The 13,817-nt window shown below is 32.6% G+C and overlaps 1 protein-coding gene and 1 pseudogene across 2 annotated transcripts; one reads left to right on the top strand and one right to left on the bottom strand.

Annotated features, from left to right (window-relative positions):
* Positions 1 to 110: 110 nt before the first annotated feature.
* Positions 111 to 6,245, bottom strand: LOC143538510 (uncharacterized). The gene is made up of 4 exons (XM_077032061.1): positions 6,162 to 6,245; positions 4,052 to 4,077; positions 2,651 to 3,296; positions 111 to 116 (listed from the first exon to the last, which is right to left on the bottom strand). Exons 1-4 carry the CDS (start codon positions 6,243 to 6,245, stop codon positions 111 to 113), a joined length of 762 nt encoding a protein of 253 aa, XP_076888176.1.
* Positions 6,246 to 6,482: 237 nt separating this feature from the next.
* Positions 6,483 to 13,494, top strand: LOC143538509 (putative inactive ATP-dependent zinc metalloprotease FTSHI 4, chloroplastic; annotated as a pseudogene). The gene is made up of 15 exons (XR_013136255.1): positions 6,483 to 6,737; positions 7,758 to 8,359; positions 8,989 to 9,234; positions 9,302 to 9,433; positions 10,418 to 10,492; positions 10,561 to 10,686; positions 10,765 to 10,874; positions 10,953 to 11,031; positions 11,111 to 11,248; positions 11,340 to 11,442; positions 11,537 to 11,700; positions 11,782 to 11,887; positions 11,954 to 12,030; positions 12,203 to 12,346; positions 13,175 to 13,494. The product of XR_013136255.1 is annotated as a putative inactive ATP-dependent zinc metalloprotease FTSHI 4, chloroplastic (transcript).
* Positions 13,495 to 13,817: the final 323 nt, after the last annotated feature.

The raw sequence follows: 13,817 nt of genomic DNA, 5'->3' as shown, positions 1-13,817 counted from the left end.
TGAAACATTATTGAATTTATTGTATTTAATAAAATTTGAAAGACATTAAAATAAATAAGAAAATGGTAGTTTAGTTATAGTAAAATAATTCATCATTTAATTTATCTTATCTATCCCTAAATAAAAGCCCAAAGCATAAATATCCAAAATTTATGATTTGTAAGTTACAATTTATTTATTTCATTATTTGTTAGTGTAAGATATAATTTTGTTCTTTTTTCTTCAATAAACAGCTTTTAATTTATAAGATTTAAGCAAAATAGTATCTTCATCTTTGATTACTCTTTTGAAAAAAATATAAAAATAGTTTGAAGATGTGTAAAACGGAAAAAACTATGTACGAAGAAATTGAAAATGTGTAGGATAAAAAATAAGATGTGTATGAGAAAATTAAAGATGTGTAGGGGAAAAAATTTAGATGTGTATGAGAAAATTAAAGATATGTAGGAAAAAATTGAAGATGCGTAGAAAGAAATTAAATATGTGTAGGAAAAAATTGGAGATGTGTAGGACGAAAAAAAAATGTGTACAACAAACGTAAATGTGTATGAAAAAAATATGTTGTGTATGAGAAAACCAAATATGTGTATGGCAAAAAAATAATACGTGTATGAGAAAATTAAAGATGTGTAGGAAGAAATTAAAGATGTATAGAAATAAATTGAATATGCGTAGGAAACATAAGATGTGTAGGACAAAAAGCATACGTACGAAGATAATTGAAAATGAGTAGGAAAAAAATTAAGACGTGTATGAAAAAATTAAAGATATGTAGGAAAATTTTGAGGGGATGTAAGAAAAAATTATAGTTGTGTAGGGTGAACTCAAAATATAGGGTAAAAAATTATAAAGATAAATTTATTGTTTTATGGATTTATTTATTTTTTAATTATTTTAGTTATTTTTTATTAGATTAATTATATTAGTTAGAGATGTAACTCATATGGTTTAATTATATATATTAATTGGAGAGAGAATAAATTTATATTACTTTAATATCTTTTTCATATATTTTTAATGATGTAAGATTAAAAATTAAATGAGTGGCCTAGATTGACTTCTCGCACTTCTCGCATGAAACATTCGATATATATATATAGGGGAGAGATCTTTTGAGAACCATGTCGATTTAAAGAACTTAAGAACTCCATTCTTTGCCACACATTTAATTAAATGGATTATAATATGTGGTTGAGATTAAATCTGGCAAAAAAGTCAAAGTATAAGAGAGAATAAAGATGTAAGTGATTATACTAACTTTTACGTCCGTTACACATATGTAAAAAAATCGACTCGGTGCGTAAAAAAATCTGTAATTTTATTACGTATATGTAACTTACATATATTACGCATATGTAAAAAAAATTCTAAAAAAAATTGTTACATTGAGTTCTTTCAATTTCTTAAAACTTAAAGTAGTTCTTATTTGAAATCTCCCTATGTGTCTGTGTGTGTGTGTGTGTGTGTATGTATAGTTTTTAGGCCAAATACTCGAAACATGATTAACCCGTACTCACAAAGCCTGAACCCGAATAACCCGGAGGAGATTAGGGTTGGGTATGAGTACTAGAAAAAAATTTCTCGAACCCAAGAAACCTGACCCGAAAAACCCAAAACCCGAAACTCGAAAATATAACCCGAATAACACCTCTATTGATAAGTGAAAGAGATGTCAAAGTACACACACACACACAGAGATAGATAGAGAGAAAGGGATGGCATGAACGCCACGAAGTGCATGTGATTACTTTTATAGGCGAACTAAGAGCTTTCTCGAAACAACGGGTCTTCCATAAGTTGTAAAGAGTCATCTCCTTGGCTTAACTTGTGTAGGCTAGTTATCCCTTTTTTGTGAAAGGTGTAATCCTACTTCACAAAAGAAGGCGTCGCAAGTACCTATAGTTACTTTTAGTAGGCTTTTACTCTAAGTCATATCATAGTCGACTTTTCTAAGCTAAGTAACTATAACAAGATGCTACTAATCTTATGAGCTCACAAGCCATCGTGGTGAGGTCCCTAGCTTCTTGGCTTCTTTCTTTAGAAACCAGTGCTTGTAGCTAGGGGTGCGCATATTTAGGTCCGGATCGAAAGAAACATGATTGTGTTCATTTTACTGGGCATGTGGATGAATCCAATTTTAGAAAACCGTCCCATCTCTCTCTTCCACCTTAGCCACAAACGTCCTCGGGCTCTCCATGTTATTAGTACTTTTATTATACTTAGCATCGGACTCAACATGTTTGTGTTCGTTTATTATATTACATTTACTAGTTTGAGACCCGTGTATCACACAGGGAATTAATAAAAATTATAATATTTAAACATTAAGCAAAATAGAATCAATAACACATGAGACAATTATCATATATTGTTAATACAATTACAACTTACAGTAAAATTACATGAATTACAAAACAAACATTACGCAACTATTTTACAAATAAGAAAAATTTCCTTGCACTACATATGTGGTTGTATTGGTCAAATTACCTTGTTTATCAAGAATCAGAATCTTTAGCCCACACCTGCTTGTAACTCTTGACAAGGCGACATATAGCTGTCCATGTGAGAACACGGGTTCTTTCAAGTACAAAACAACCCTAGATAATGATTGACCTTGGCTTTTGTTTATGGTCATCGCAAAACATACTGCAAGGGGAAACTGTCGTCTTTGAAACTTATATGCTATTTTGTTGTCTGTTGGAGTCAGTGGTGATCTATGGATCAAAACTCTATGTCCAATGTCAGTTCCAGAAATAATTTTTGCTTCAACTACACAAGTACCTAAAGATATAATTTGTAGTCGAGTACCGTTACATAAGCCTTCTTTCTGGTTAAGATTTCTAAAGAGCATCACAGGAACACCAACTTTTAGCACAAGCTTGTGGTTTGGTAGTTCGGATATTCTTAGACCATTAAGCAGTTCAGGCGAGTATAAACATGTATCAACTGTGTCATTGATATATTCTAAACTACATATGGTATTTGAACTTAAGTACTCGACTTCATCACCTGAAAAAAACTTGAGCAAACTATCATTAATCTCATCAACAATTTCGTTTGTTGGTGCAAGTATGTCTCTATCCTGAAAGTAATGTTGGTTCTCGTAATTCTGTAGAATATCAGGATGTACAAAGTCAAAAAGTTTTGATATAGGATCAACAGAATCTTTTATAAGTAGATCGTTAGGTATATCTATCGTTGCAACACCATCATTAGGATCGCCAACATTACCTTCACCTATATCTAAAAGCCATTTTGCAAATAATTTGGTTTCTTCAACATCAGATGATGGCCTACCCAAACATGATTATCCCATAATCGGATTACACGAGCTTTGATTGTAGAGCCATCCTGGCAGTCCTTCGAACTTGGAAGTTGATTGAGCATGATAAGTTTGCTGCCACCAACCGATATATGTATTAGAAAGCAAAATATAAGACAGTCAAATCATAAAAGGTAGAATGATTTGTTTGATAACATATTAATATGAATACCAAGAACATAAAAAACACATACTAACCTACTTGCCATTGCTTAGATAATTGTGATATTACTATGAGTTCCTAGATACCAGAAGTGAAAAGGCAAGAATTCTACCTAAACCTAAATATTATATATAATAGTTGAATTCAATATTAGATAAGGAAAGTTTAAAATTTTAATAGTAATCCCGTATATTTAGTCGATATTTTAGTAATCTGTTGCAGTTTTAAATTACATTGATTTACCGTATAACTATTTAACCAACTAACAATCTTTGATTAAAGTTTTTCATATTTATCTTAAGTAATTTTAGTAAAGTAATATTTTATTAAATATGTTAATTTTAAATAGTTGACTTGATTGATAAAGCAAGTTTAACTTTTTAATATTAATAGATTGGTTTAAATAGTATATATTTAGGAAAGATTGAAATAGTATATTAAATTTGATCTTAATCTATTTTTATCCTAAAAAATAAAATTAATCCTTGACATGTATGATTTCAGTTTATAACCCTTTGTTAGTACATATCTTGGTAATATTAATGCATTTAACTAATTCTCACCTTATCATGGTAATTCTCACCTTAACCTATGAAATTTTAATACAAATTAAAGTAACATATTATGTCTACTTTTTTCATTTATAAAAATCCTATAAAGCCAAAAAAAGGAAAAAAAAAATGAAATCCGGTTTATAAGCTGTATCACACGAATGAAGGAAATTACACAACTAATAATCCTTGATTTTAGCTTTCTATAGTTATCTTAAATAATTTTAGTAAAGTAATATTTTATTAAATATGTTAATATTTTAAACAAAAATGTAATTGTTAAACGAAACAGCGAATCAGCACGCACTTAATGTGTTTAATGAAATGCCTTGAGTTACCTTTAGACAACTGAAGATGAGCCCAGATGGTGCAATCTTAAACTTGCAAAGCTCTTCGATAAAACAAATGTTTTTTTTATCTTAGTCTCGTTATTCATTTGATCCTGAAATATTAGTAGTTAGAATAAATAATATGGAATTATACATTGAGAGAGAATTTAATAATAAAACCTTTTTATTGATGAGGAAGTTGAACTCTTCCTCTAGTGACCGCAAAAGCATAAAAGGTAAATCCTTCATACAAGTTGACAATGTGGCAACCATACGTGAGTAATATGAGCTCTAACAAGCTTTTTGCGGGATGATTTTGAGTTTAAATAACAAAACTCCACTTGAAATTAAATAAATATCAAATAAACAAACTTACATGGAAAGTGGATAGATTTTAAAAGGGGAAACTGCGTTACAGTCAACTGGTCAATTAAGTCATGTCTATACAAGACTCTTTCTGTTTTCTATGGTTGAAGTTAACAAATGAAATTATTGGACATTCGAAGCTTCCATTGGAAGTAGGAAAACCGCTTACTTACAAGATGTTAAATGGGGTCAAACTAAGTCTATCTGGCGATCACCAGCTCATGAATTCAGGCCTTGCAATCTCACTTTGTAAAAGCTGGCTGCATACTAAAGGAGAATGGTAAAAACTCTTCAAAAATGTGAGTTTTTAACGGGTCAAAGGCAGGTTAAACGGGCCAATGCCTGCGTGTGTTTAGTGTATAGAAGCTCCTAATTTTATTCAAAAGCTTCGATTATTACAAAGTAATATGATTTAGCAATCGTATTCGACACTAATTATTGATCAATAATAAAAGGTAAATTACATTTTTCGTTCTTAATCTTCGTTACACAAATCATTCTTTATGTTTAAGGCTTGTCACAAATTTCTTCATTTCCACAAACTGACGTTAAAAGCTTCTATTAGTTTTTTAAAATGACCAGTTCACCCCTACAATCACAAAGATAATAAGCTAAATAATCAAAAAAATAATAAACTAAATAATCTAAACACATCAATTCCCCATCAAGCTATAAATTTGATCTGAACCGATTTACTAATTGTAGTAATATATAACAACAAAGATTCATACCCTTGCAGCAGTCGGATTTGGCTCCTTAGCAAGAACCGCGCCATCTGTATCTTTCGTTCTAGATCGAAAACAATGGCCAAACAAAACTGCAACACATAAGCAATACCCCGGATGCAGCCATGACTGTATATTTTGTATGTTTTCTCGAGTTTCTATTTTAATTGAATCGAGCAAAAATCCCTCAAAATCCTTAGCAAGAAAACGACTGACAATTTCTATTTTTTGTTGTTCTTCATTTGTACTTTGTAATTCTGGGCAATAATAAAACATTCATGTTTTTCTTTAATTTTGAATTCCTTTATTTCTGACAACTTTTTAGTTCACCTCAAACTTTATATCATGACACACTCCAATTTGTGAAAACTGATTTTTATACCTAGACATGAAGTACTTAAAAGCATAAATACAATGATTAATGGAAATTACACCACTACAGTCTAAGTAATACATAAAATGAAATCGGTAGAAGGTGTCAATGTGATCAAAAGCACTATGATCAGCAGAACCAAAAAGCACTATGATCAAAAGACCAAACAGCAGAAAGAGTTACCACAAAACATTAGATTTACTTATCACCAATTTACATATAAATCCACCAGTTCATTAAGTATAAACACCTAAATTCCCCATCAAGCTATAAATTTGATCCGACTGGATTTACTAATTGTAGTAACATATAACAATAAAGATTCATACCCTTGTAGCAGTTGGAGACGATGGTACCAAAACCGGCCTCACATGATTTGCAGAGAGCGACGGATGCACAAATTCAGCCGCCATGGGGTTCAATTGACTCAACCTAATTTCGGCCAAATCAAAACCCTCAAACGTCAATTAAACAAAGAAATTGATTTTTAATAATGAAAACGTTAATCAAACAAAGGAATTGAAAACGTCAATTAAACAACTAAATCCATGAATCTAGAGAGAGAAAACAAAGGAACTAATGCTTACCGTATGAATTAGAAAAACCAAGCTTCAATTCAAAAGACCAGATCCAGATCCAGAACAGAGGGAATGAACAGTCTTGTAGCTTTAATCAGATATGGGAGAAGACAGCCTAGGGTTGATATCTGGCGTTGTTTATCATCATCATCATCATCCCCTGCTTGTAACAAAACCCTAGTTAAACCATTATCCTCATCTCCCCATGTGTTCTTCACTCGATTACACCTCAGCAACAGCAAATCTAATTTCTCTTCTAATGGAAACTGCAGACTCAGAATTAGGGCTTCAGAGGCTTCCAATTCAGAGTCATTGCAGCTGTTCGAGGTAATCTCGATACTGAATTAGGCGTTAGTTGTTAAGTTTAATATGCTGATTTATGCCATTCAAATGAACAAGGATATTGCTACATTGATTTCACTACACAGACCGAGCGAACATGTTCGTGTTCGTTCATTTAACTATAACCAAACAAACGATAGAACACGAAAAGGTTTTCTTGTTCGTGTTAAAAATCGTTCAGAAAATGGACATGTTTGTGCTCGTTTATGTTTGCTCGTCAATAGTATTAACCAACGCTTCACAAACATAAATGAATGAACATGACTGAGTGAACACTAATTTGAAGTAAACTATCTGTTTGCCCTAAAACATTAATAAAACTCAGACTAAATTGTAATGAGTGATAGCTTAATTTTACATAGTAGACTCTAAACAATTAAGTGAATGCCTAAATGAAATAAATATAGGCATACTAGGGATTCATGATTTAGACCCGCGTATGCATTGCCATACAGAGTTAGGTTTTTTTTTTTTTAATTTTTTTTTTAATTTTTAAATGATGTGCTACTTTTACAAAGATAACTGGATTTATTTTTACACTAGAAATAGATTTATCATTTTGTTTGTTTGCAAACAAATGTTCGAATGATAATATGATATGGTTTAAGAGATAGGCAAAAGAAAAGTTGATTCAACTATACTTGAATTTGTATCTAATAATGATAAGAGGTGGTTATGCTGAAAAGGGTTAAATCGTGGCAAGTGTGAGAAGCCACTAGGACGTGCCGTCCCGTAGGGAAAGGGGTAAATGCGTCCAATGAAAAACGTAAAACATAATGAAGTATATAAAAGTTATATGCGTTTAAAAAATGTTGCAAATAGAGTGTGTTTTTTCTTTTGCCTTTCCCAGTCTTGACTAACTCCCATTTTCTTACGAAATTGCCATTTATCTGACTTGATCAACAGTCCAAATTTCTCTTTTACCCTCCTCACGATTTTTAGTGTTTTTATTTAAACCTTCCCATAATTAATAATATATTTTTACTTAACCGATTATGTTTTCAGAAGCTGAAGGAGTCAGAAAAAGACCGTATTAACAAACTTGAGGAGCTTGACCGAAAAGCAAACACACAGTTAGAAAGACAACTTGTCATGGCTTCAAATTGGAGTAGAACTTTATTAACAATGCAGCAAAAATTAAGAGGAACCGAGTGGGACCCAGAAAATTCACACAAGATCGCGTATAGTGAATTCTTACAACTCCTTAATTCAAATAATGTTCAATATATGGAGTACTCAAATTATGGTCAAACAGTATCAGTGATTTTACCTTATTATAAGGATAGAGAATCAAAAAAGGAAGTTGTATTCAAGAGACATATCGTTGACCGTATGCCAGTTGACAGCTGGAATGATGTTTGGCAAAAGTTGCATCAACAAGTGGTGAATGTGGATGTTGTTAACATGAATACAGAAGTGTACTCAAGTATTGCAACTATTGTCGTGTGGTCAATGCGACTTGCACTTGCTATAGGATTGTATGTATGGATTGACAATATGATGAGACCAATCTATGCAAAGTTAATCCCGTGTGATTTGGGAAGTCCGCCCAAAAAGATTAGACAACCTATAAAAAACCAGACACTTGGATCTTTAGGAGAGAGTCGGTAAGTGCCTCAATTCTTATGAACCAAGTACTTGAGATTGCCTCGTTAAAAGCTCGAATTGAGACGAGCTTTAACGAGCTGGTCCCTAAAAGTAAGCTTGTTTAAAAATCGAGCCTGAGTCCGAGCTTCACTTATCAAGCTCCAGCTGGCTTGCGAGCCTAAACGAGCCTACTATTCACTATTTTTTAGTTAACATTTTTAATATATATTATATAGGTTTTCAGAACTCAAAAGGGTTTATGAAACTTCAAGAATTCCTAACAACCAACTATTTTCTTTATTTATTTTATATATTTAATATTATATGAGCATAGTTTGTCATTTGTTATATGTAATTTTATGATTACATATATGATATATTTAATCAATAATTTACATGTGTAATAACCAATTTACATATATGTAAGCATAAAATGACATAATAAATGACAAAACTACCCTCAAATGATATTAAATATAAAAACTAAATAAATAAAATGATTGGTCATTAAGAGTTTTTAAATTATTTGAAAGTTTTATAATAATCCCAATCCAGATTATATACTAATTATTATTATATATAAATTTATTATAAAAATAACTAAATAATCAGTTCATTCATATGTACATGTGTTCAAAAATGGGTGCAGGGCGAAATTTATATCAGCGGAAGAGACAACAGGTGTCACGTTTGATGATTTTGCAGGACAAGAATATATAAAGAGGGAATTGCAAGAAATTGTTAGAATATTAAAGAATGAGGAAGAGTTTCAAAATAAAGGCATATACTGTCCTAAAGGTGTCCTACTTCACGGTCCACCTGGAACAGGTAAAACCCTTCTAGCAAAAGCTATTGCTTTCCTTTCTTTGCAGCCAACGGCACGGATTTTGTTGAGGTATTAGATTTGAAGGTGGAAAATTAAGGTTTGGCAGAATGATGGGTAACTTTGAAATTGTATGCAGATGTTTGTTGGAGTTGCAGCGTCGCGTGTAAAGGATCTTTTTGCTAGTTCAAGATCATTTGCTCCTTCAATTATTTTTATTGATGAGATAGATGCTATTGGTAGTAAACGTGGCGGTCCTGATATTGGCGGGGTATGGTAACAATACTTGCTTTTAACCTCCAAATAATGTTTTAACATCTTAATTTACATATGTTCACACCTCTTAAGTATTGTACTTGAAACCATTGATACGTGACAAGGTCTGAAAAAGAAGCGATTTTTCATTAATGGCCCCTAACGTTTTTCATAAAGACCCCTGCACATATGTATCGGTAGAAAAAAAGTTCAAAATTTCAAATCTTTTTTTGATATTTAACATATGATATCGTGGTTTTCTTTCATTTTCTATATTTGTATTTATTTAACAACTATGCAGACGTATATAATCTTTTTGACTAATTTAGTTATTAAAAAGGATCTCATGACTCATCAGTGCAGTTAGAACGAACCCGAGAATTGCTCTTTAGTATTATTTTCTAACATATTTTGTTTACGGTTATATCAGATTTACCTACAATGAAGTTACAGATCAAATAACTGTATCTTCATTAGGCTGCTAGTTATTTAAAAGAATACAAGCCGACTTGTTATTTACAACTAAGGGGTGTTTGGGATTCCTTATTTTTGCCTCCTTATAACTTACAACTTATTGAAAAGTTAAAAAGGTGTTTGGGATTGCTTAATGTGTGAGTGGAAAAGTTTCATAAGTCACAAGGTTGTGACTTATGACTTACAGATAAGTCATAAGGAGGGAAAAATAAGGAATCCCAAACACCCCTAAACTATTTGCAGTTTTTACATAATGGTGAAACTTCAAATCATTTTACTAGTATGAAAAACATATACATGCATACATATATATGTAGATATATGTATGCATTCTTACACACACACACGTATATATACATACATACATTTTATTCATACATTCATATGTATTTTAAATGCAATAATGCATATACATAATTATAAATATACATACATATACGTTTTGTATGGAAAATACATACATTACACACATTCATACATAAAAATACACATTCATGATTTTCTGTTCCAAACTGTGACTTGATAGGGTGGTGCAGAGAGGGAACAAGGGCTGCTTCAAATATTAACAGAAATGGACGGTTTCAAAGAGTCAACATCTCAAGTACTCATTTTTTTTCCCATCATATACTTAATAATTGTCCTCCTGCACAACCTAACACTACTATGTAGGTGCTGGTTATTGGCGCAACCAATAGGCTGGATATTCTTGATCCCGCTCTTTTAAGGAAAGGTCGTTTTGATAAGATTGTTAGGGTTGGTCTGCCCTCTAGAGACGGTAGATTCGCCATATTGAAGGTAAACATTCCCATCTTCACTATCCAGTATCCACATTCATTAAATATTATTATGATTATTCAAGTTTTATCACTTTAGGTGCATGCGAAAAATAAGTTTTTTCGATCCGAGGAGGAAAAGGAAACATTATTACTGGAAATTGCAGACAAAACCGAAGATTTTACTGGAGCAGAACTGCAGAATATACTGTAAGTTTTAACTACGTTGACATTGTGACTTCTAATGTGTTAGTTTTGAAATTGAGAAGCTGACAATGAAGTCAACAGGAATGAAGCTGGCATTTTGACTGCCAGAAAGGACATGGACTACATAGGGCGAGAAGAGCTTCTAGAAGCCTTGAAAAGGGTATGTATTAAACGTTATGAAGAGAGTTAATATGTCACATTTAGTTAAGATTAAGAAATATTGATGGCTTATTTTTCAGCAAAAAGGAACCTTTGAAACTGGTCAAGAAGATAAAAGTGAAGTCCCTGAAGAGCTAAAACTGAGGTTGGCGTATAGAGAAGCTGCGGTTTCAGTTCTTGCATGCTACTTTCCAGATCCCCATCGTCCTTTTCAGGGGGTAAGTATGTGCGCGTGTATATATATGTGTGTGTGCATATATACACACACATATATATCTGTATCATCTTATAATATTGTTTCATATGCAGACGGATATCAATTCTGTTAAGAGTCAATCAAACATGCAATACTCAGGGCGCGTGTTTAAAAGGAAATCAGATTATGTAAACTCCATTGTCCGTGCTTGTGCTCGTAAGTATATAATAATCTCGATTCTTCAAAATAACAACCCCACACCCACCAGCACACATGGTATCTAATATTCTCTCCTGAATTAATATAATAGCTAGAGTAATTGAAGAGGAGATGTTTGGATTAGACAATTTATGTTGGATATCTGCAAAGGCTACATTAGAAGCTTCAATGCATGCTGAGTTTTTAATTCTCCAGTCTGGAATGACATCATTTGGGAAGGCTTACTACCGGAAGAAACATGATTTAGTGCCAAATGTAAGTGCATTTGCATAGGAATCTATATTTAGGGTTTCATGTTTTGTTGGTCGTGAAAATAATTCTATTTTATTTTCATAGCTTGCTTCCAAACTGGAAGCATTAAAGGACGAGTACATGCGTTTTGCAATGGAAAAATGTTGTTCTGTATTACGAGGATATTATTCTGCGGTAGAAGAGATCACAGGTTTGATAAGTGAATGTAATATACTATGATTAATTTTAGATAAGAACACATTGTTACTATATTCAGATATTCTACTTGAGAAGGGAGAAATTGAAGCTGATGAAATTTGGAGTATCTACAAAACTGCCCCTCGGATATCTCAGGTTATCACTTCCTCTTGCAGTTGAATGTATAAGATATTATTTAAATTGTCTACACTATATAATCTATTTGAAATTGATGTTTAAAATATATATGCATATGCTCTTTTTATTATTATGATTATGATTATGATTATTATTATTATTATTATTAATTTCGTTTTTTATCATTCAGCCTAGTGTGACCCCGGTGGATGAATATGCTGCACTGATATATGCGGGAAGATGGGGAATATATGGTGCATCTCTTCCTGGTAGGGCCACATTTGCACCTGGAAATGTTGGCTTTGTAACTTTTGGTGCTCCGCGTCCGATGGAGGTTAGTTCAAAGTTTATAGATGTGATTTAAGTGATTGGTAACATGGTCAAATTAAGGGGTCAAAAATGGGTACCATGGGTTGGGTTCGGTCTTGTCTAGGCTTGACGAAGCAGGTGGGTCGGGTTGGGTGTCGGTCAAAACAGGTACTGATCAAGCTGGGTTCAGGTTAGAGCGAGTTCAAGTGAAGGTGAGTTCAGGTCAAAACTGACCGTTTTAAAAAAAACGGTCACTTTGGTTTGGGTCAGCATGGATTCGAGTGAAAATGAGTTCCGGTCAACGCGGGGTGTTTTAAAAAGTTGTCACTTTGGTTTGGGTCGAAACGAGGTTCGGGTGAAAATGAGTTCAGGTCAAAACAGTCCGTTTAAATAAGTGTCTCTTTGGTTCGGGTCAAAATAGGCTTGTACTAAAGATATTTAACAATGATAGTGTGTGGTGCTAACTCATTTAGACCTGTTTTAACTTAACAAGTGTTATGTTAGCTGCCCGTTTTGACCTATTGACTAATTTGAGTAGGCCCCATGTGACCTGTTGATTAATGGATTACCTAAATAAATCCATATACAATTTATTATTGTCCGAATTAACCCGTTCTATAAAGAATGGCTCATGATTGCCACTTATAACTTTTGTCTAAAAATGCAACTTTTTTCTTATTAAGTAGTGCGTTAAGTATGGTTACAAAGTTATATTGTTTCAATAATAATCTAATATATTAAAATGTTGTGTTTTCTAATATAATCTAATATATGGTTGCAAAGTTATGTTTACATATGGATTTAAGTCTCAACATGTGTTTTCTTGTATATGGTGCATTTTTGTTGTGTGCAGACTCAAGTTGTTAGTGACGATACGTGGAAGCTAGTTGACAAAATATGGGACACGAGGGTTGAGGAAATTAGAGACGGGGCGAGAAGAGAAGTTGAAGCAGAAAATGAGAAACCGAGGGTTTTGATCGCCAGCCATTTTCTATGACTGTTATCACATGAAAAGGTCAAGCTTTGCAATCTGTTGGTTGATGGTTCATAAAAAGATCATGATGGCACTTGAAAAATGTTGTAATTTCTCATATAGAAAGTAGCATCTGATAACATTTTTGATGTTTACAAACCTTAAAAATGACCTGAGGATGGTAAATCAGTGTGTTAAGATTTAAGATAACACTTTGTCCTATTAGACAATATTTATATTATGTTATAATAGAGGGTCTAGAATGTATTTATGTTTTCTATTAATATTCCTTAGTTCATCATATCATTAGACACAATATACAAATGCAATCACCAAGATTAACTTGGTAATTTGTATCAGAGCCACGTCTCTACGTCTCTGAAACCCTAATCCTAATCTGCCACGTTCCTGAAACCCTAATCCTAATCTGCCGCCAAACATTCTGCAACCCTAAGTTTGGCAATCAACCATTGCCTGTTGCTACCACACTTCTCCTTTTTTCTTTTTCAAAAACAAATACAAT

This window comes from Bidens hawaiensis, unplaced genomic scaffold, assembly GCF_021521415.1.
Source record: "Bidens hawaiensis isolate Kalapana, Puna unplaced genomic scaffold, B.hawaiensis_p1.1 tig00011635_1, whole genome shotgun sequence".
Lineage (NCBI taxonomy): Eukaryota > Viridiplantae > Streptophyta > Magnoliopsida > Asterales > Asteraceae > Bidens > Bidens hawaiensis.
The sequence above is the reverse complement of the archived record's forward strand: the minus strand, read 5'-3'. Positions and strand labels throughout refer to the sequence as shown.

What these genes read in the sequence shown, in the direction of transcription:
- LOC143538510 (XM_077032061.1), bottom strand. Translation starts at nt 6,245, where the DNA reads ATGGCGGCTGAATTTGTGCATCCGTCGCTCTCTGCAAATCATGTGAGG. An exon ending in CGTCTCCAACTGCTACAAGG is followed by an intron (nt 4,078 to 6,161) that starts GTATGAATCTTT and finishes AAAATTTCATAG; the next exon opens with GTTAAGGTGAGAATTACCAT. An exon ending in GTGAGAATTACCATGATAAG is followed by an intron (nt 3,297 to 4,051) that starts GTGAGAATTAGT and finishes ATGTTTGGGTAG; the next exon opens with GCCATCATCTGATGTTGAAG.